Source organism: Podarcis gaigeae, assembly GCF_964106915.1.
Source record: "Podarcis gaigeae genome assembly, chromosome: 17".
Classification (NCBI taxonomy): Eukaryota; Metazoa; Chordata; class Lepidosauria; order Squamata; family Lacertidae; genus Podarcis; species Podarcis gaigeae.
This window is the reverse complement of record NC_139694.1, coordinates 34094753-34117483: the sequence shown is the minus strand read 5'-3', so window position 1 is coordinate 34117483 and position 22731 is coordinate 34094753. Positions and strand designations below refer to the sequence as shown.

The following is a 22731-nucleotide window of genomic DNA, read 5'->3' as shown; positions in this document are numbered from 1 at the left end:
CGAGGTACCACTGTATTGTTAACCCGATTCCAAAACTTTGCTTTAGGTATTTCAAGTCTGCTTTAGCCTGTTCAAAAGCACCTTATACACATTATTTCAAGTTTTTCCAGCAACACTGTAAGGGGTAGGTCAGCATTATTATTCCCATATTACAGACTGGGAGGGAACATCCAGGCCAGCCCAAGTCATCCACATGAACGCATGATTTGAACTGAGGCTTTCCTGATTCTCATTCAATCTCCTAGCTTTTGCTCCACGTCAGCCTCCATCAAAGGCAACTGCCATTGCAGGTCTTCCAACCCTTGTTCCACTTTGGATATCCTATCTAACCTCTGCCTAAGGACTGCAACAGACACAATGCAGGAGGTCCAAAACCAAATAAAGTCTGCTTATGTGGGTGGGAAATGTCAGAAGGTCCCATTGGAAACCTTTGCTTCGTATTTGTATTAACCCAGGCATAGGCAAACTCGGCCCTCCAGATGTTTTGGGACTACAACTCCCATCATCCCCGACCACTGGTCCTGTTAGCTAGGGATGATGGGAGTTGTAGTCCCAAAACATCTGGAGGGCCAAGTTTGCCTATGCCTGTATTAACCCCAAGGCCCTCTTAAGGAGGGGGTGGATGTGGAAGAGTTCCATGTTCATTTTACCCTTATATAGAATTTTCCTCTCCCCATTTTATTGTCACAGCTCCAAGTTAGGCTAGGCTCAGGTACTGACTGCACAAATTGATAAACCTTGGCTTAAAAAGCTACATTCTGCATGAACTGCAGGTTGGTACACAAAGCCAGCCGCTCCCACTTTGTGCAAGTGGTAAGACTACGATGGGGTTTTAGCATTACATCCAGACTTGGGATCCTGGTTCGTTTCTCCCTAATCAGCTAGCTTGACGTAGGGTTGCCATATGTCCAGAATTTCACGAAAATAACCGGCAATTGGCCTTCGGAAACAGTGTCTGGGCGGAAATCGGTGAAACGTCCAGGAAAATCTGGATGCACGGCAACTGATGTCGGCAGTGTCGTTTTGGGCAATTTCCCTCGAAATTAGCTCAACAACTTTGCCACGTCCCCAAAAGAAAGCTCCACAACTTTTCTGTCCAGATTTTCACTTTTTGAAATATGGCAACCCTAGCTTGTCTTAGATCAAGGTTTGTTGTTGGTTTGCTAGGGAGAAACCAACCCTGAGCCTGCATTCACAAATTGACTTCCCCCTTCCTGGCTTATTTATCGGCGCTGTGGGTTAAACAACAGAGCCTAGGACTTGCCAATCAGAAGGTCGGCGGTTCGAATCCCCGCGACGGGGTGAGCTCCCGTTGCTCGGTCCCTGCTCCTGCCAACCTAGCAGTTCCAAAGCACGTCAAACTGCAAGTAGATAAATAGGTACCGCTCTGGCAGGAAGGTAAACAGCATTTCCGTGCGCTGCTCTGGTTCGCCAGAAGCGGCTTAGTCATGCTGGCCACATGACCTGGAAGCTGTACACCGGCTCCCTCGGCCAATAAAGCGAGATGAGCGCCGCAACCCCAGAGTCGGCCACAACTGGACCTAATGGTCAGGGGTCCCTTTACCTTTACCTATGAAGGGAAGGTTGACGTGTGAGTGATTGGGCTGTGTGCATGTTATGAAGCCGAGGTTCATAGGTCCAGATGTGGCCAGTAATTGCCTGGCAAGATGTGCAGACAGGCTGCCACGCGGTTACTGTTAAACTCTCTTTGTACGGTGGCTATCTCCACGGGGCAAATTGGATGCCGTGCCTTGCCCTACAGTGCATGATATCTGGTCTGTCTCAAGTTGGTGGTGAAGCCAGGGCACTTGGGTGCCTGAGGAGTGAACTCCAACCACCACAACACTGTTGCTAATTAATATAAAGCCCAATCCATCAGGGTGCTCTCCTGCCTAAGTCCCATTCCAGCTCACGGGAGCTGTACTAGAGCATAATTAGGAGCTGCCCAAAGCTCAGTTGTGGAAGGTATTTGAATTGTACAGTACTGGCAGCTCCTTCCAGGCAATAATTTTGAGCAGCAACCTTGTGCCTTGAGCTGGGGGGAGGGTGTATCCTAGATATTTTATGTGCCCTTTCCAGAAACCTCCTCAGGCTAACTTTAAAAAAATGGAAATCTACCCTTTTGGGAGACTTTGACCCTTCACATTTGTGCATGTCTCCTTTGACTTTTCTCCCATTTGCCATCAACTGGATAGAGTTCAGATTGTGTTTCTATTATATTCCTAGAAAGGAGTAAATATCATTATTTTCTCCAGAGGGCAAAGAGCTACCCTGGCATCCAAATTATTATTATTATTATTATTATTATTATTATTATTATTATTATTATGCCCTATACCTAGAGGTATCAGGGTGGTTCACATAAAAAGATCACAGTATATAAAATCAAGATAAAAACAATAACCCAATAATACCCCCCAAAAGAGCCACATTTTAAAAGGGTATGGGATGTTGATCAGGTCAGCCAAATCATAGAATCATAGAGTTGGAAGAGACCACAAGGGCCATCGAGTCCAACCCCCTGCCAAGCAGGAAACACCATCAGAGCACTCCTGACATATGGTTGTCAAGCCTCTGCTTAAAGACCTCCAAAGAAGGAGACTCCACCACACTCCTTGGCAGCAAATTCCACTGTCGAACAGCTCTTACTGTCAGGAAGTTCTTCCTAATGTTTAGGTGGAATCTTCTTTCTTGTAGTTTGGAGCCATTGCTCCGTCTCCGGTTCTCTGGAGCAGCAGAAAACAACCTTTCTCCCTCCTCTATGTGACAACCTTTTATATATTTGAACATGGCTATCATATCACCCCTTAACCTCCTCTTCTCCAGGCTAAACATGCCCAGCTCCCTTAGCCGTTCCTCACAAGGCATCGTTTCCAGGCCTTTGACCATTTTGGTTGCCCTCCTCTGGACACGTTCCAGGTTGTCAGTGTCCTTCTTGAACTGTGGTGCCCAGAACTGGACACAGTACTCCAGGTGAGGTCTGACCAGAGCAGAATACAGTGGCACTATTACTTCCCTTGATCTAGATGCTATACTCCTATTGATGATCATCTTCATCAATTGATAGACTCCTACCTTCAGGAGCACTGTCTCCCTCCCCCACATTAGTCAGTTTAAAGCCCTCCTGATGAGGTTTCTGAGATTTTTGGCAAAAACATTCCTCCCAACTGTTGTGAGGTGCAGCCCATCGCTTGCCAGAAGTCCATCTTCAAGAAACTGCAGTCCGTGATCTAAGAATCCAAACCGTTCCTATTTACACCATTTGCGAAGCCAGCTGTTCACTTCTACTATTTTCCCCTCTCTCCCTGGGTCACGTTGTTCAACTGGGAGGACAGATGAGATGACAATTTGTGCATTTAATTGCTTCAATTTCCTGCCCAGAGCCTCGTAGTCTCTTTTGATCTTCTGGAGGCTATTGCTTGCAGTGTCATTGGTTCCCACATGAACCAAGAGGAAGAAATAACCTGACAGGACCTGGTTCAGTGGAAGAGTGACAATTCAAAGGGTGGCAAAGTCTCTTATCCCACCACAGGCACTAGGTGGCAGAACTGCATTGCACAACTGGTTTCAGCGGTTCTGTGCCACCAAAGTCCTGTCTCTTTAAGGGAGCTTTTTTTTAAGGGCAGCTCTGGTGTTGTTGTTTTTTTACTTCCTTTCTGATCCATGACTCTCTTAGTTCTCCCAAGGAAAGGTGATTGTGCTTTGCTCTGTTTCCACCTCCGTGCCTCTTGGATTTGGAAACGCACCATGTTTTACCTAGGGAAAGTGGGCTGGAGACTGCAACTTGCCTACAGACACACCGTTTCAAATTGGCAGAGCTGCACAATAAATAAAAAAATAGATAAATCTCCCATTGAATCCTAGAACTGTAGAGTTGAAAGGTAACTTGGGGGTCATTTAATCCAACCCCTTGAAATGCCAGAATAACAGGTGTTTCAGCCCTCATTGACCCTGTGTGAATGAGGGCAGACAAGCAAACCTGTTGTTGTTTTTTCCTTTCAGAAGTCTCCACTGTTTGAAACACTTGGTCCATGAACCTGCCCTCTAGTTTTGTTTTTCGTTTCTTAAAGGGAGGGGCCGCTCAACAGATTGTCTCAGTATAAACTAGAGTTAGCCTAAAATACCAATGGACAATTAAGGCTGGTTACAAAGACTTGTGCCATACATTTAAAGCACCCTAAAATCCTGAGAACTGTAGCTTACCCCTCACAGAGCTACAATTCTCAGGATTCGTTTTTGAAGGGGGGAATGTACTTTAAGTTTCCATGAGGAATTTTTCCTGCATGCGCTTGTGGGGCTTTTGTACAGCTTCCTTTTGCCTCAGTGGGATGTGTGTAGGAAAACATCTCTGGGGGATGTTGTCCTGTGGGTCATTTTGGCTATCTGCAGCTCTAAGGCCGTCCAAAAGCCCGCCACTTGGAAGTCACTAGGCGCCGACTCCATGGGGCCTGAGGGGGCCCGAGCCGCCTCAAAAATTCGTTTGGGAATTCGCCTCAAAAATTCCACCCCCCCCATAATTTAAGAAAATTATTAGTTATATTATGCTTTGTAAAATCACAAAATTATGTTGGTATTTTTTATTTTCCTTGTTTGACGATAGTTACCTTTTAAAATACATTCAGTAATGAGTTAAAACAAAGCCACTCCCGATCTAGAGAGGGGGTGGGGTTGCGGGCTCTCGATCCATCAACAATCTCGCGGGGCTGGCGTTAGCCCCACGAGAAGGGGGATTCCCCCTAGCTCATTAATATTCACCGCCCACGGCGGCAGCCAATCGGCTGCCGCAAAGGGCGGGCCCTCACAGGTTCACTTAAGGTCGGGGCAGCCCGGGGCTCGCCCCTTTCGTTCCCCCAGCAGCAGCGGTTTGGAGGTCTTGGCCCCCCCCAATATTTTTTATAAGTCGGTATGGGCCCCCGCCTGGGACGCAGGTGGCGCTGTGGGTTAAAGCCTCAGCGCCTAGGACTTGCCGATCGAAAGGTCGGCGGTTCGAATCCCTGCGGCGGGGTGCGCTCCCGCTGCTCGGTCCCAGCGCCTGCCAACCTAGCCGTTCAAAAGCACCTCCGGGTGCAAGTAGATAAATAGGTACCGCTTACCAGCGGGAAGGTAAACGGCGTTTCCGTGTGCGGCTCTGGCTCGCCAGAGCAGCGATGTCACGCTGGCCACGTGACCCGGAAGTGTCTCCGGACAGCGCTGGCCCCTGGCCTCTTAAGTGAGATGGGCGCACAACCCCAGAGTCTGTCAAGACTGGCCCGTACGGGCAGGGGTACCTTTACCTTTACCTATGGGCCCCCGCCCCCCCAATATTTTTTATAAGTCGGCGCCCCTGTGGAAGTGTCAGCCCCTGGCACAGGCCTTGAGGAATAGGGGTTTGGCTCTCACTGTGCTTCACTCAGATGTTATGTTTCCAACAAAATATAATTAAAAAGGCACTGCATTTATGGGGCACTGCTTGCTTTTAGTTCTGGGTTTCCTTAAGCTTCTCCCACAATATTATTTACACAATATCTTTCCAAACCTGAAGCCACTGTCACAGAAAACTTGAATAGTTATTGTGGGTGTTAATGTTTATAATGCAGACCGAATGAAGCGAAAGCCAGTCGGGAAATGGGTCTATTGGCTTTTGTCCTCTGCTTAGTGGTTCAGTCCACAGTAATCAATGCAATATATGACAGCATCTCAGTTGGCTTTTCACTCTAATAATCTCGTCACACATTTTTAGATCTAAAGTCGTACCTTGGATCCCGAATGCCTTGGTACTCGTATGTTTTGGCTCCCGAATGCTGAAAACCCGGAAGTAAGTCTTCCGGTTTGCGAACGTTCTTTGGAAGCTGAATGGCTCCTGCATCCAATCGCAAGCTGTGCCTTGGTTTTCGAATGGTTTCGGGAGTCAAACGTACTCCTGGAACGGATTAGGTTTGACAACCAAGGTACCACTGTATGCTTGATAAGGTACAAATGCATGTCATATCTAGGCATGTGTAACAGGAGGTTGCGTTGGGCTGTGTGATGTGTCCTCAGTAGCATTTTGCCATTAGAGGCATCTTACCAAGCTGTTTGCAAAGGCAAGGCAACGTGCACGAGTTATATTATGCCCCTGTTTTTTAGGAGGAGGGAGAAGGCAACTTAGAAATGTACTCTTCTAAGTCTGAATGCTGAGATGTCTCCTTGTATGTCCTTGCACCCCTGATCCAATTGTTCTTTCACATCCTTAAACAGGTGGGATACTCAGCCAAATCAAATATGACAGTTGCTAAAACATGCAACTCTGATGCCAGAAGTGAAACCACTATTGCTGTATGATTCCCTGGTGGATCTCCCGGTGGATCAGGTCCCCCTCCACAAGCCAACAGGCTCCACTGCTTGCAGATCCATCTCCCCATAAGGCAGTAGCATTGTGCAATGCCTCAACATGGAAAGCTTCCACCCTAGAGGAGGAATGGTTAGCACCTGTTACAGAGAAGGAAGGGTCCCTCTCTCTTCCTTCTCATTGCGAAGTCAATCCGCTATTCTTTCTTCACTGAGAATCTTCCCCCCTCCCTTTCCCTAAAATAAACTGATTTTTTATATTGTTGCTGGTTTCTGTTGATGCTTTGAGAAGTCAAGACGTACTGGGAAGCCAGTGCTGTTCCTTGTGCTCTGCGAACATATGCACTGCCCTCTCCATAAGTATTCCCCTACTCCTGCAAGTTCTTAGGTACACATGAATTTATTTCCCCAATGCCTTGTGCCAGCAACAGGTACTCTACTGCATGGATGGGGAATCAGCAGCCCCAAACAGCCACCATGGATAAATGGGGATGATGGAGGTTGTAGTTCAATAAGATCGGGGGTGGGGGGATAGGGTCCCCATTCCCTTTGTAAATTGTCTCAGAAAATTCAAAGCTTACCCTCATCTGCAAAGTCTGACATCCTCTGCTTTCATGTGCATTGGCTAGGCACTGTGAAGTAAAAATCCTCCCAAACAAAAACTACTGGCCCATCATTCAGCCTGGACACTGAGGTCCAGCGCCAAGGGCCTTCTGGCAGTTCCCTCCCTGCGAGAAGTGAGGCTACAGGGAACCAGGCAGAGCGCCTTCTCGGTAGTGGCGCCCGCCCTGTGGAACGCCCACCCATCAGATGTCAAGTAAATAAGCAACTATCTGACTTTTAGAAGACGTCTGAAGGCAGCCCTGTTAAGGGAAGTTTTTAATGTTTGATGCTGCCCAGAGTGGCTGGGGAAACCCAGCTAGATGAGCGGCATATAAATTAAAAAAATATTATTATTATTATTATTATTATTATTATTATTATTATTATTATTATCAGCAGGAGGAGGAGGGGGAGAGATTTTGGACAGATATTCCATCTGACAGTTGCTTGCTCTATTTTCCCTCTGGCATCCTTTTCCCTAGAAAGCAAGTTCCTTTTAGGTTTTTAAACAGAGGCTGGATGGCCATCTGTTGTGGATGCTTTAGCCAAGATTCCTGCATTGCAGGGGGTTGGACTAGATGACCCTTGGGTCCCTTCCAGCTCTAAGATCCTATGATTCTGTAGTGTGCAAAGCGGGTTTGGAATGGCTGGAAATATAGGTATCATCTGTACCCCTTGAGGAAGGGCTGCTCTTCACTGTGTAAACATTGCACTGATGCTGATAGAGGCTGTTTCTGACCGCTCCTTCCTGCTCCATTATTCATTCTCCGAGAAACAAGTTTTACCATCTGCATATGCCAGCTATAACTTGGAAGAGCCACACATGTTTCCGAGTTAGTACTAAGAGGGCTGTCTGGCTTCATCCCTGCAGAATAAACTACATGAGTTTCACCAGAGTGCCCAGGCACAGGATGATGGAATGAACTGATTCAGTTCAAAAACATCAGGGGCATAAGGATGCCTTTGGTGGGTCAGACCTAAGATGCAACTATTTGTGGGACATGGGTGGCGCTGTGGTCTAAAACCACTGAGCCCCTTGGGCTTGCTGATCAGAAGGTCGGCGGTTCGCAAATTCTAGAGATATAAAAATCACAGTAGGTTTAATATAATCCTTGCGATGTGTAGATGATATAAAATGAAAACTGCAGAATGGAATTATTATTTTACATAACCCAAAACCGAGATGGAGGGAAGTCAACCATTATTTGTCGTTAACTAATGTTTGTCTTCTGGTCTGTTTATGTTTTTTGTTTTGGTTGATGTTTTTCTCTTTTCTTTGGTGTGTTTGTTTCTTTTTCTTTTTTCGTTATTTGGTTATAGAAAATGAATAAAAAGAATTTTTTTTTTTAAAAAAAAGAAGGTTGGCGGTTCGAATCCCCACGACAGGGTGAGTTCCCGTTGTCCTGTCCCAGCGCCTGCCAACCTAGCAGTTTGAAAGCACACCAGCGCAAGTAGATAAATAGGTACCACTGTGGTGGGAAGGTAAACGGTGTTTCCAATGCACTCTGGTTTCCGTTACGGTGGCCCGTTGCTCCAGAAGCAGTTTAGTCATGCTGGCCACATGACCCAGAAAGCTGTCTGTGGACTAACACCAGCTCCCTCGGCCTGAAAGTGAGATGAGTGCTGCAACCCCATAGTCGCCTTTGACTGGACTTAACCGTCCAGGGGTCCTTTACATTTAGCTTTTACCTACAATGATTTGATTTTAGCAACAGTCTGCCAGGTGCTTCTGGAAAGGCCACAAGCAGTGAATGAAAGAACCAGCCTCACTTGCATTGCTACCCCTGCCCAGGCAGCTGGTATTCAGAGACTTTGAACCTGGAGGGTCCATTTGGCTAGCATAAATAACAGCAATCGACAGACCTGCGCTGTTCCATGAATTTATTGAATATTCTACCCATAAACCATTTAAGTCAGTGGCTATTACCACATCTGGAGCTAACGTTGCTTGGTTTTATTTATGTTTATTCGCATGTGCGCAAACCCCCCCCCCCCAAATTAACTGATGTTGCAGCCACTGGGTGGCAAGCAGTGCATATGTTGAACCAGCCCATGATGATAGCTTGTCCTTTTCTAGTTACATACTTTCCCTGATAATGGTTTCCATATTGGGAAAAGTTACATGAAGAGCAGTTTCACGTGTTTAGGAGAGGAATGGTGCTAAAGCAGTCTTTCCCCCAGTCCCAGGAATATGAATGTACGTACACATAAACACACACACACTGCTTTTTTCTTTAAAAATGTTTAGGGGTACTCTCATTTTCCTACTCATATTGAAATTCTGCCCCTCAATGAGGCCAAACTTAGATTCACAAAGTGTTCAGGGGTATGCGTACCCCCGGAAAAAAAAAGCACTACTGTCTCCTAGTAGTGAGCAAGAGGCAGCTTACAAGTCAGGCAGGAAGCGAGTTCCTATGCACTGGGACTAGGAGCAGAACCCAGTTCTGCATCTAGCAATCATTATTGATGCCCGGAGCGATGGGGTGTTTCCCCCAGTGCCTTTCAAAGCCCAGAGCTGCCTTGTGGCACCAGAGGAGAGGCCTGTAGTGCAGCCCCCAGCCACAGAAGCTACTACTTCACCCCGGAAGTCAAAAAAGCAGGCATTTGTTCCTCTTCCGAGGCTACAGACTCCTCACTTTGAACATTCTAGGCCTCAAATCTTTTCTTCAGCTCTGACACTTTGGCCAAGGGCCGGGAAGTCAAGGAGTATGGTGGTCTAGTGACAGCCCCAAGGGCTGGCACGCTGTGCTTGGTCTTGAAGTCGGTGTCCACATTCAGTTTTCTTTGGGACAAAGCCGCAGGTGATCGGATGCTGGAGCAATTGGTTGCTGGTGGCTCTACCTCGGCGACGGCAATGGCTGGAGTGAGTTTGAGCATCTGGTCTGTCCTAGACTTCTGTCTGGACTCCACCTCAGTGCAGCTTTCAGTTCCATTTTCATTTGCGCTGGAGTTCTCATGGTCTATATTCCGGGTGCATGCCACTTGCGGCAGCTCATAGCCAGTGGTAACAACTGCTGTCTCCCCTTGCGATGGAACTGCTGACTTCTCAGGGCAAGGAATCTCTTCGGGTTCAGGGACGTCATGGTCCCACTTCTCACAGCTATTTTCTGCTGCTCTGGTGGACACTAGCAGAGCACTCTGCACATGCTCCTGATCCGGAGAGGCTGGGAGCAGGGTGCCCTCGGACAATGAGTCATCATCATCATCGTCATCATCATCCTTTTCCTCAGACAGGGGTTCATGGAGTGTGTTCCTGCTGGGCCTCAGCTACAAAAGACAAAGAGACTGAGTTGTAATTTGCCTCTGTCCACGCTTGGCCTCTTTGACAGGTGCACAGAGAACCAAACTAGGAGGGCTTACCTTAGTATAGAAGTTCCTCTCTTCTAGGTTGCAGAAGTCCAGGCTCCGCGTCCCATAGAGTGGCCGCTGGGCTTGGCTTGGCTCCAGAAAGTTTAGAGTCTCAAAGATTTCACCTAAGAGATCAATCCCACCTGTATCCAGGAAGTCTGGGTGCAGATTTTCAGTTTCTCCAGGCTCCAAAGAACAATCCAGCGAGCTTGAGCTGGAAGAGTGGGAAACTTCCCTGGAAGAATATATGTTTCACATGTGAAATGTGATCAGGAATGAAATGCTATACGGTACATCAGGGCTCAGCTTTTTCAGCCGTGGGCCGGTCCACTGTCCCTCAGACCATATGGTGGGCCGGACTATACTTTGAAAAAAATAATGAACGAATTCCTATGCCCCACAAATAACCCAGAGATGCATTTTAAATAAAAGGACACATTCTACTCATGTAAAAACAAGCTGATTCCCGGACAGTCCATGGGCCGGATTTAGAAGGCGATTGGGCTGCATCCGGCCCCTGGGCCTTAGGTTGCTGACCCCTGAGGTACATGAAAACAACAACATTCGAAAGGTCCATGTAAAGTGACATGGGAGATGAGCATGTTCACGCAACACAATGGCCAAGGGAACCAGGCGCATTTGCCCCTCCTTGTATTGTTTCTGGCCCCGCTCAGCAAGATTTTGACTGCTGTGGTTTATGAAGAAAGCTGGAAAGCAAGGAAAGGCAATTCATCCTTGTTTTGAACCTGGCTATGTTCAGTTGTCCCTGTCCCATGTGAAAGGCAGTAGGTTGGTAGGTGGATTTGCATTGTTGTGATCGTTTATGGACTAGCCCCGGGCAGCGCTTGAGCTGAACACTGCTAATTATCTCATTACCTGCACGACAGTCGAGCTGCACCACAGAACAGCTTCCAAATTTATTTTGGGTGTAGGTGACCTGTAAAAGCTTGTTTGGGCCTGCTCTGTTACCCTCTTCCCGAATCCATGCTCTCTGCAAAATGCCTGTGGAGCAAAACTCACAGGGACTTCACGAAAACAAAACTCAGCTTGGATGGCCACAGGGCATGGTTCACATGTCTTTACAGGAGGGGCTGTGCAGCTCCTCCAAGTACGACATTGTCCTGTTTGCTAAAGAATTCAAGAGAAGCCACAGTTGGAATTCATTACCAGATATGATCCTGTGGGAGGGGCCATCTCGCTACAGAAAGGCAACGCCCCACTTTGCACTCTGCCTTGTTGTAATGCTAATTTTTCACCAGTGCCGTCTATCTGCAAGGTAATCACACCCGCTCTGGTATTAATCAGGGCTCCGCCTATTAATGGGACGCAGTTCCTGCTGTCTCTTGCATTGCTGTGTGGGTTATTTTAAAGAGGCATTTCTACACAGGCAACTCCTGGTACCTTTCCACGCTTTGAAGAGGGCAGATATGTTCTGTCCATTCGATATGTCACTATGCACATTAAATACATGCCTCTCCTTAAAAAAAGAAAAGAAAAAGAGAATAGTGGTAAGGAAATCTGCAGGGATGGTGCTACTACTCTGCTCCTTCTAAAGCTTTTCTGTCCTCTCAGATGGCAGGAACCAGTGCATGCTCTGGTTATCTCCCGCTTGGACTACTGCAGCGGTGGGAAACATAAGGCCCAGGGGCCAGATGCGACCCAATCGCCTTCTCAATCTGGCTCTTGGACGGTCCGGGAATCAGCGTGTTTTTACATGAGTAGAATGTGTCCTTTTATTTAAAATGCATCTCTGGGTTATTTGTGGGGCCTGCCTGGTGTTTTTACATGAGTAGAATGTGTGCTTCTATTTAAAATGCATCTCTGGGTTATTTGTGGGGAATAGGAATTCGTTCATTATTTTTTTCAAAATATAGTCCGGCCCACCACATGGTCTGAGGGATGGACTTGATGGCCCTTGTGGTCTCTTCCAACTCTATGATTCTATGGTGGACCGGCCTACGGCTGAAAAAGGTTGCTGACCCCTAGACTACTGCAATGTGCTCTACGTGGGGCTACCTTTGAAGGTGACCAAGAAACTGCAATTAATCCAGAATTAATTAGACTGGTGACTGGGAGCGTCCACCGAGACCATATAACACCGGTCTTGAAAGACCTACATTGGCTCCCAGTATGTTTCCAGGCACAATTCAAAGTGTTGGTGCTGACTTTTAAAGCCTTAAACGTCCTCTGCCCAGTATACCTGAAGGAGCGTCTCCACCCCCATCGTTCAGCCTAGACACTGAGGTCCAGATCTGAGGGCCTTCTGGTGGTTCCCTCACTGCGAGAAGTAAAGTTACAGGGAACCAGGCACAGGGCCTTCTCGGTGGTGGCGTCCGCCCTGTGGAATGCCTTCCCACCAGATGTCAAAGAAATAAACAAGTACCTGACTTTTAGAAGACATCTGAAGGCAGCCTTGTTTAGCGAAGATTTTAATATTTGATGCATTATTGTATTTTAATATTTTGCTGGAATATTACCCATTCCATTGCCCATTGAAAAGCACAATAGAACTGTGACTGGCTAATGGCATCTGATGCCCTGTCAACTGCCAAGCAGTTGTCAACCCACTTTTTATCTTTGCATTTCCCCATCACTTTCCTTACTGCAATAATAATAATAATAATAATAATAATAATAATAATAATAATAATAATAATAATAATAATATCTTTATTGTCATTGCCCCCTCTCGGGGACAACGAAATTACTTGGCTGCTCCATCCACCCAGGTAGGGCACTCCAAAGTTCAATTTGGTGCAGCAGAGTGAGTTTCAAATCTACTTTAACTGCACAAATTGTATTTACTAGTATGTGATTTAATCCTACTGGCAAAAGAGCAACAGTCTGCTAGCAGTGAGCTCTGGACCATAAAAGCTTATGCCACACTTTACTTCTTTTTTAAAAAACAAGGTTTATAAATAAATACATAAATTCCTCCTCAGAAGCGCGATTCAGAGGGGATGTTCTGTTTGGCTGTCTAAATTACTATTTCAGATTTGAAAATAATGAACCTAGAAGACAAATTAACTAAACAGTAGAACAGTTTTTCCTCAAGGTGCCAGCAGACTCTTCTGTTTTTACCAAAAAAGATGATGGCAGCTTACGATTATTTTTAATCATTTAACAAGACACAACAAATACCTCATCCCTGAGTGTTTATGGAAGAACAGATGAGTAAAACCACTCGTCTGTTTGTTTTTTAATCATTTTGGAAATTATTTGTTTAAACATCTGTGGAACTCTGGAGCACAATGACACCCCCAAGAGCAGTGATGGTTTCCCCTAGAGATAATCCTCCCATCCCTATGGGTTTACTCAGAACTAGGAAACTTCCTCTGAGCTCAGTGAGACTTATTCTCAGATTTAAGGGTGCACAGCACTGTAGCCCAAGAGGTTTAGCTGAGCATGGTTCCCCCCCCCCCCCCGTCACAGAACCTAATTCATTGCAGCGAGGCTTGTGTAGGATCATTTTCCAGCAGATTCTGATCCACCTGCTGGGCCAGCCCTGAAACACTCACAGGATGTGGCAAGCAGAGCTGAGAACAGCAAAGAGAGTTCGGCGGTAAGCAGGCCTTACCTTTGTGACTCCAATTCTGTACTGCTGGTCTGTCTTTGTGGTCGCCTGGGGCGAGACTGTGAAGAGAAAGAGAGCACAATATTTATGCTATATGGTAATTTATGGACCTAATAGGTATCTAAAGCCATTTGCACATAACAAAATATGTAATTTTATCAAAGTAATTGTTGAACTGAAATACAATTAAAGAAGAAGTATTTTAATAGTGCAATACAATTAAGAAGAAGTGAAATAATTATTAAGCTCTAACTTAAAATGATTGGGGGCCCATTACTTACATCATAGGAGCCTACACAGCACAAAACACTGTTGATGTATGTAGGTGTTATTTTATTTGTTTTTTATCTTATATTTTGGGAATGTACACCCAGGTTTTTTCTTTTAATTTTTTTGGGGTGGCCCTAAGCTATAGCTATAGCTTAGGGACGTGGGTGGTGCTGTGAGTTAAACCACAGAGTCTAGGACTTGCCGATCAGAAGGTTGGCGGTTCGAATCCCCATGACGGGGTGAGTGCCCGTTGCTCAGTCCCAGCTCCTGCCAACCTAGCAGTTCGAAAGCACATCAAAGCGCAAGTAGATAAATAGGTACCGCTCCAGTGGGAAGGTAAACGGCGTTTCCGTGCGCTGCTCTGGTTCGCCAGAAGCAGCTTAGTCATGCTGGCCACATGACCCGGAAGCTGTACGCCGGCTCCCTCAGCCAATAAAGTGAGATGAGCGCCGCAATTCCTGAGTCGTCCGCGACTGGACCTAACGGTCAGGGGCCCCTTTACCTTTACCTTTAAGCTATAGCTTGTTTAGCTTATATGTAAATCCGGCACTGGACACACACCTGTAAGGGTTCTGATCCCCTTGTCCAGAACAAAATGTCCTGGTGATTAGTGGCCCTTTCTCCATGATTCAAAACTACATATTCCCCACTCTAGTGTAAGGTGGGGCATGGATTCAGCTGGAGACTCTCAGGACAACCAGGCTGCTTTCTCCATTAGTAATACTACTACTACTACTACTACTACTACTAATAATAATAATAATTTGTTATTTATACCCCACCCATTTGGCTGGGTTTCCCCAGCCACTCTGGGTTGCTCCCAACAGAATAATAATAATAATAAAAAGTGACAAAACATCAAACATTAAAAACTTCCCTAAACATTAGGCATCATCCTTGGCAATCCTTAACAGTGGATGTGTCTTTACCGCCAACAAACCCACTTTCAGTCATTCCCTCTCACCAGGGAATTGTTGATCTGCAAGGAGAGCTAAGGATCTCCAACAGAGAATATCTGAGCACTCTCAACAAACTACAATTTCCAGTATTCTTTAGCAGAAGACATGGCAATTAAATAGTACATAATGCCCATATGTGTTGTGCAATTAATTCAGCCAAATTTTCTGTCCCGTCTTTCTGCTTTGCATATTGTAACTTAGTTTTCGCTACAAATGTGAACTCAGCTCTCATGATTACAGTGCTGCTCTCTACATTTGACACAAAGAAGCACAGTCACAAGTAGACTTTTGAATGCAAGGGGATATTAGGAGGTAGGACCCACTGAACCTATAAGGGCTTCCTTCTGAATTAACATACAGTGGTGCCCCGCAAGACGAACTCCTCGGAAGACGAAAAACTCGCTAGACGAAGGAGTTTTTCGTTTTCTTAGCCACTTCGCAAGACGCATCTCCCTATGGGCTTGCTTCGCAAAACGAAGCTTGCCCCGCAAGCTCCGGGGATAGCGGGGAAGCGCAGCGTGTCTTCCCCGCTGTCCCTGGACCTCTTTTGAAGCAAGGGGCGGCAACGGGGAGAAGCGATCTTCTCCAAGGGGCGCGCGCCTTCCCCTCTGTCCCCAGACGGTCTCCATAGGAACGCATTGATTGATTTTCAGTGCATTCCTATGGGAAACCGTGCTTCACAAGACGAAAAACTCGCAAGAAGAAAAAACTTGCGGAACGAATTAATTTCGTCTTGCGAGGCACCACTGTATTTAGGAGCTAGCCGTACATGGGAGCCTTAAGGTAGCATTTTTTTAAAAAATCCTCTGCCCCTGTTTCTTTACTTATCTACTCCCAATTTATTTATTCCTTAACTTTTGCATACTGATGCCTTTTGCATATAAAAACATGCAAGCAAGCAACACATTCACATACAGGCCAGACACAGGCAAAACTTGCAGAACATTTCTATAAACAATGGGAGCTGCACTACTCTGCTCATTTCCTTATGTTAGAGCATGGGTCAGCAAACTAAGGCCCGTGGGTCGGATCAGGCCCAATTGCCTTCAGGATCCGGCCTGCGGATGGTCCGGGAATCGCCGCGTGGATCGCCAGCCCGTACGTTCTTTTCCTCTCCCTCACACGGGGGCAGCAGCGGCGGTGCCTCCTCCCTCCCTCTTCCTGGATTCTCCTCGCCCTGCCTAGAGGAGGAAGGGGGCTGGGCTTTGTTGGTGCCAGTAGCAGCAGTGCTTGAGCGGCCGCCATTTTAAGCAGCCCCTCTCCAGAGCCCTTTTGCGCACCGCTCATTGTGCCGCCGCCGCCGCCAGCCCCTGACACTCGCAAGACACAGGTAAGCAGCCACCGGGGCCCGTGGTGCTTTTGCATCATTTTGTTTTTTCAAAATATAGCCCGGCCCCCCACAAGGTCTGAGGGACAGTGGACCGCCCCCCTGCTAAAAAAGTTTGCTGACCCCTGTGAAATAAAAAATTACAGTCTTATATATATAAAGTAAATGTTCATAAATGTACCAAGCAAACACATACATAAATATATAAACCACATGTCTGAAGCAGCACAGGAAAACAGTCCTGGAAGCATTTTGACTCCCAAACTGACCAAATGTTTTCTCTGCAAAGTCAAAGGAAAAGCCTCTCCATTGTTTTTTCCTTCACAAATCCTGTCTTAAGGGTATGTCTGTGTATGAATAGGGTATGAATAGGGTTAGCCTATGACCTGGCTCAGGAACTAAGTATTTATCATTACAAAAGATTGGCCAGGCTCCAATCAAGTAAGCATTAACAGGTAACTTGCCAGACAGGAGGTAAACAACACACTCAGATATCTCTTGAGCTACATCCCTTTCTGTGATGTAGGTATGATGTTTCTGGGGGTGGTCTTGGATTCCAAGGCTGGCAATTTAATATGTCTATATAACATAGCTGTCAAGTGTCCCTTATTTGAAGGGACAGTCCCTTATTCCAGCACCATGTCCCGCTGCTGTCCCTTATTGATGGATGTCCCTTAAATGATGTCCCTTAAATTTCAAAGGAAGCAGCTCCTCTCCCCCCCTCCCTGCCGGCCAGGGAGGAGGGAAGCTCCAACTGTGTTGCTTGGGTGTGTTGCTCACCCAATAAGAAGTCTAAGAACAACTGGGGGGTGGAGCTTGCATGCCTTGTGTGTGGCTAGTTAATGCAAGCTGAGGGGTTTTTTGAATGCTGGACGCCATTTTGTTGCACGTGCTGCTACAAACTTTGTAGTGCAAAGCCAGGCCAGGGAGCCGTCTTAAGTTGAGGCTGCATAGGCCTTGTAGTGCCTATGATTCAGATTCTATTCAGTTGAACCTCTGGTTACAAAGTTGGTTGGACAGTGTTCTCGAAGCTACCAGCATGAGCTTGACCAGACTGCAGGAGGACAGGAAGACTGGAGTGCCTGGAACAGGTGAGGCTGCAGGTCCCTTATTTTGGCTGCTGGTCCCTTATTTTCAAGGCTGCTGGTCCCTTATTTTCAAATCTGTAAGTTGACAGCTATGCTATATAAGGGCAGGCACACCTGGGTTCTGGGTCGTCCTCCTTCTCCTGTGTGTGAGGGGAGCACCCTGTTGCAACAGTTCAATAAAGATCAGGCTTACAAGCTGCTTTGCTTCTCAATATTCTCTGGTTGGCCTCTGTTATTTTCTCCTACCGATGGAGAACCTACAAAGGACTCTATAAGGGCTCTTGTGTCCCTCATAAGGGAATAAGGGCAGATTTTCGTTTATTACACCTGTGTTAGAGGTAAGCAACCTGGGCCCATCAGATATTGCTCGACCATTGGGCCATACTGACTGGGGCTGGTGGGAGTTGGAATTCAACAACCTCTGGAGGGTCACAGATTTTGCCTGCTGTCTTGTGCTTGCGACTATCAGACAAGCTGTTGCACTGATCTCCTGCAGAGGGACATCCGTGACTCCACATTTGCACAGAGTACATGCAGCAAGTGTTAAGGCTGCCCATTTGCACCAATGCAGTTACAGTGGTACCTCGGGTTAAGAACTTCATTCATTCCAGAGGTCCGTTCTTAACCTGAAACTGTTCTTAACCTAAGGCACCACTTTAGCTAATGGGGCCTCCCACTGCCGCTGCACGATTTCTGTTCTCATCCTGAAGCAAAGTTCTTAACCCGAGGTACTATTTCTGGGTTAGCGGAGTCTGTAACCTGAAGCGTCTGTAACCCAAGGTACCACTGTACACTCTTGGAGGAATCCTCTTCCGGGTGCTCCCTGACCTGGTTCCTCTTCTTTTCCTCGCATGTTGTTTTAGGTGAGGGATAGGGAAACTATGACCTTTCAAGATTCCCAATTCCCATCAGCTCCAGTCAACTGCCAGGGATGATAGAAGCTACAGTCCAACACTATCTAAGGGTGGTGGCAGCGATGCAGGTTCCCCACCCATTTTAAATTACTCATTTCCCCCCTTACCTTCCCAAAGTGCTGAGTGATGGGCAACCGGCTTTGCAAGCTTTCAGACTGCCTATTCCTGGTGGGCATGATGGGGTCGGAGATATGGTCACAGTTCGAGGAATGCCCTCGCTGTCGATGAGGGCCTGTACTGGAATCCTAGAGAGGACAAGATTATTCTGAGCATAAGCTTTGCTTCTCATCCTGACCAGTGCCGGATTTACGTATAAGCTAAACAAGCTATAGCTTAGGGCCCCACTCTCTTGGGGGCCCCAAAAAAATTTAAAGGAGAAAGAAACTGGATGTACATTTCCAAAATATAAGATAATAAACAAATAAAATAAAACCTACATGCAGCAACAGTGTTTTGTGTTGTGTAGGCTCCTATGATGTAAGTAATGGGCCACGCCGGCTAGCCTGTTCCCTAAAATATCACTGGTTTGCTAATTTCTATAGATAGTGTGTGCCTACATTCTAATTACTTTGATAAAATACATATTTTGTTATGTGCAAATGGCTTTAGATACCTATTAGGTCCATAAATTACCATATAGCATATATTCAATGCAAAAAACAGTCATGGCCCCCACCTGATAGCCTGCTCCCTAAAATATCACTGGTTTGCTCATTTCTATATATAGGGTGCCTACATTCTGCTATTTATAATTATTAGTAGTTTGCATCATATATTTGCACTTATTATTATTTCATAGTATAGCAAATTTCTAGAGACTAGATTATGAGTCTTGTCTTTGTAAATTGTGTTTCTAAAGGAACTTCTGTTATTGCCAAATGCCAATGTGTTTGCAGTTTGTTATGAATAAAAAATCATTTTAAGGTAGAGCTTAATAATGATTTCACTATTAATAGACATCTTCTTAATTCAGTTCAACAATTACTTTGACAGAATTCATATTTTGTTATGTGCAAATGGCTTTAGAAACCCATTAGGTCCATAAATTACCATATAGCATATATTCAACACAAAAAACAGCGGCAATTTGTTGTTGACAAAAGACAGCTGGACATATAAAGGGCCCCATTACCTTTAGTAGCTTAGGGCCTCATCCAACCTAAAACTGGCCCTGATCCAGACCACACACCAGCTAGCTTGTCAAAGAAGAAGCTAACTGGAGAGGCTGCAATAGTTAGGGTTGCCATATGTCCGGAATTTCCCGGACATATCTGGAATCCTGCAGTCAGAAGCAACATCCGGGCGGAAATTGCTAAAAATGTCCTGGGAAATCCGGATGTATGGCAACCCATGTTGGCAGTGTCATTTTGGGCAATTTACCTTAAAAATAGCTCAAAAACTTCATTTGAACAGCCTTGTGTATAAAGAAGAGTATGGATTTGATATCCTGCTTTATCACTACCCGAAGGAGTCTCAAAGCGGTTAACACTCTCCTTTCCCTTCTTCCCCCACAACAAAGACTCTGTGAGGTGAGTGGGGCTGAGAGACTTCAGAGAAGTGTGACTGGCCCAAGGTCACCCAGCAGCTGCATTTGGAGGAGCGGGGAAGCGAACCCGGTTCCCCAGATTACGAGTCCACTGCTCTTAACCCCTACACCACCCTGGCTCCCCTTCTGGCAAAGGGTATTTACAGAAATAAGCTATATTACAGGTCAATATATGGAATGTACCCTGAGTTTAAGATTGTTAACTGTTTTTAAAGAAGGGCAATTGGACCTTGGTTACTTTGCTTTGAGTAGCAGCATGTCTACCAGCAGCACAGAATTGGAACGGAATTATAAAATTATGGCATGGCACAGAGAAAGTGGATAGAGAAAAGTATCTTCCCTGCCCCTGGCAACACAGTATTGGAAGATTCAGGACACATAAAAGATAATAATAATAATAATAATAATAATAATAATAATAATAATAATAATAATAATATTTATTATTTATACCTTGCCCATCTGGCTGGGTTTTCCCAGCCGCTCTGGGCAACTCCCAACCAAAAATTAAAAGCACAATACAGCATTAAACATTAAAACATCCCTAAACAGGGCTGCCTTCAGGTGTCTTTTAAAAGATAGTTGCTTATTGCCTTGACATCTGAGGGGAGGGCGTTCCAGAAGGCGGGTGCCACTACTGAGAAGGCCCTGTGCCTGGTTCCCTGTAACCTCACTTCTCACAGAGCCAGTGTGGTGTAGTGGTTAAGAGCGGTAGTCTCGTAATCTGGGGAACCGGGTTCGCGTCTCCGCTCCTCCACATGCTGCTGCTGGGTGACCTTGGGCCAGTCACACTTCTTTGAAGTCTCTCAGCCCCACTCACCTCACAGAGTGTTTGTTGTGGGGGAGGAAGGGAAAGGAGAATGTTAGCCGCTTTGAGACTCCTTAAAGGGAGTGAAAGGTGGGATATCAAATCCAAACTCTTCTTCTTCTTCTTCTTCTTCTTCACAGTGAGGGAACCACCAGAAGGCCCTTGGCGCTGGACGATGGGGGTGGAGACACTCCTTCAGGTGTACAGGACCATGGCCGCTTAGTACTTATTCACGCAGCGCTTAGTCAGGGACGTACAAAGGGGGGGGCAGGCCGCCCTGGGCATCACTTGGGGGGGGTGACAAGATGACCCACTGCCCCCCCAGCTGTAGAGTGGATGAGTGCGCACACACCGTTAGTATGGGCGCCGCTTGTGTGGCTCCGTACGGGCTGCCGCTCTCTCGCGCCGTCTGTATGGGCGTCCATAAGGGCTGCCTCTCGTGCACCATCAGGCGTGTTAAGTTATGGGCGAACATATCAGACGACACAGCGATTCTTCAAACAGCTCTTGTTTATTCACAGGCCAGAACAGAACTGAACTGAAGGGCTCAGCCAGCCTGCTTAGATAGAGCTCCACTACAACGCAACAGTAACAGCTTTCTGTACCTATCCAATTACTGAACATCACTTTCAATTCCTTATTTGCATATGTGGACCTGAGTGAAAACTATCTACAGTATCCCCCTGCTGGCCCAGGGTGAGAACTTCAGTACATAACAGAGCGGTTCGTCTCATAACTGAGAGGGTTCCTCTGCCACTGTGCATAGTTAATCTATGGAACTCCCACAGGAGACAGTGATGGTTACCCACTCCAATGGTTTTCAAAGAGGATTAGACAAATTCCTGGAGGTGAGGGCTATCGATGACTACCAGTCATGATGACTATGTTATGCCTCTACAGTTGGAGGCATTAATGCTGCTGAACATCAGTTGCTGGAAACCACAAGAAGGGAGAGTGTTGCTCTTATTGCGCTTGTGGGTTTCCAACAAACACCTGGCTGGCCAAGGTGAAAACATGGCGCTACGCTAGGTAGAGCATCGGCCTGATCCAATAGGCTGTTCTTCTGTTCGTAAAACATTCAATCATATTTAAAAACAATTTTCACCCAGGTGTTGGAAAAGGTTATTTATGTACTGTATGCCACTACTGCGGCTCGTGTTTTGTTAGCCCAAAAATGGAAAACAAGAGAAGTCCCAACTAAATAAGACTGGCAACTTAAATTGATGGAATATGCTCAGCCTGCAGACCTAACAAATAGAACAAGAGAACAAAAAGAACATAGGTTTAAAGAAGATTAGAAAGTGTTTATTGAATATATGGGGGAAGTGTTTATTTGAAAACGTGGGCAGCATTAAGATAATTTCCATAGTGTAAATAAGTTTTGATGGATGTAATAATGGAATACTATATGGTTCAGTTTATATAAAATACAAAGGGATTTATGTTGTGCAAAATGAACCATGGAAAGAGAGGAAGGGAAGTCAATGACCCTGAATTTTTGAATTTTATTGATATTGATGCTGCATTTTATGTTGCATTCCATGCTGTTTAATGCTGTTTTCAAGTTGCATTTTAATCAATGTTTTAAATTTGCTATTAGCCACCCTGAGCCTGGTTTTTAAACCAGAAAGGGTGGGGTATAAATATTTTTTTTTAAAAAAAATTATATTATTATTATTATTATTATTGATATTTTAAGGTTGTTTAAGTGAATATTCTAACATGTAAAACAGAAATTTAATTTTAAAAAATAAACTCTAAAAACAATTTTCAGTTGGGTTTTAAACAAATGCAAAAACAAGAACCACTGAGCACTCATCCAGCACTACATCACCTTTAATCATTTTAAGGAAGAAGTCTGGAGTGGCTTACCTTTTCCATCAGACGGCTCCGCATATTCTTCAGCCGCATTTTGGCATGGCCTTTGGCCTAGACAGAACATGGAGGGGGTGTGAGGAGATATGCAGCACTCCAAACAGAGGGTTTGG

At 45.8% G+C, this 22731-nt stretch overlaps 3 protein-coding genes across 5 annotated transcripts in view; 2 read left to right on the top strand and 1 right to left on the bottom strand.

Annotated features, from left to right (window-relative positions):
* The window catches only part of CRB3 (crumbs cell polarity complex component 3), a 32592-nt gene extending 26021 nt beyond the window's left edge, over window positions 1-6571 (top strand). Inside the window, exon 5 of the mRNA XM_083720022.1 lies at window positions 6217-6571. Coding sequence (XP_083576148.1) covers window positions 6217-6300 — 84 coding nt within the window. The 3' untranslated portion in view covers window positions 6301-6571. The remainder of the gene's footprint in view (window positions 1-6216) is intronic.
* Window positions 1-22731, top strand: part of IL27RA (interleukin 27 receptor subunit alpha) — an 818781-nt gene that overhangs the window by 363978 nt on the left and 432072 nt on the right. The gene's annotated exons all lie outside the window — the stretch shown is intronic.
* Window positions 8849-22731, bottom strand: part of DENND1C (DENN domain containing 1C) — a 52210-nt gene continuing 38327 nt past the window's right edge. Inside the window, exons 20-24 of one of the 2 annotated variants that reach the window (XM_083718778.1) lie at window positions 22616-22672; window positions 18497-18634; window positions 13835-13890; window positions 10270-10492; window positions 8849-10176 (exon numbers count right to left, since the gene is read on the bottom strand). In XM_083718778.1, the coding sequence (XP_083574904.1) occupies window positions 9556-10176; window positions 10270-10492; window positions 13835-13890; window positions 18497-18634; window positions 22616-22672 (1095 nt within the window). In that variant the 3' untranslated portion in view covers window positions 8849-9555. The remainder of the gene's footprint in view (window positions 10177-10269; window positions 10493-13834; window positions 13891-18496; window positions 18635-22615; window positions 22673-22731) is intronic. The other variant, XM_083718779.1, reaches the window with a different exon arrangement.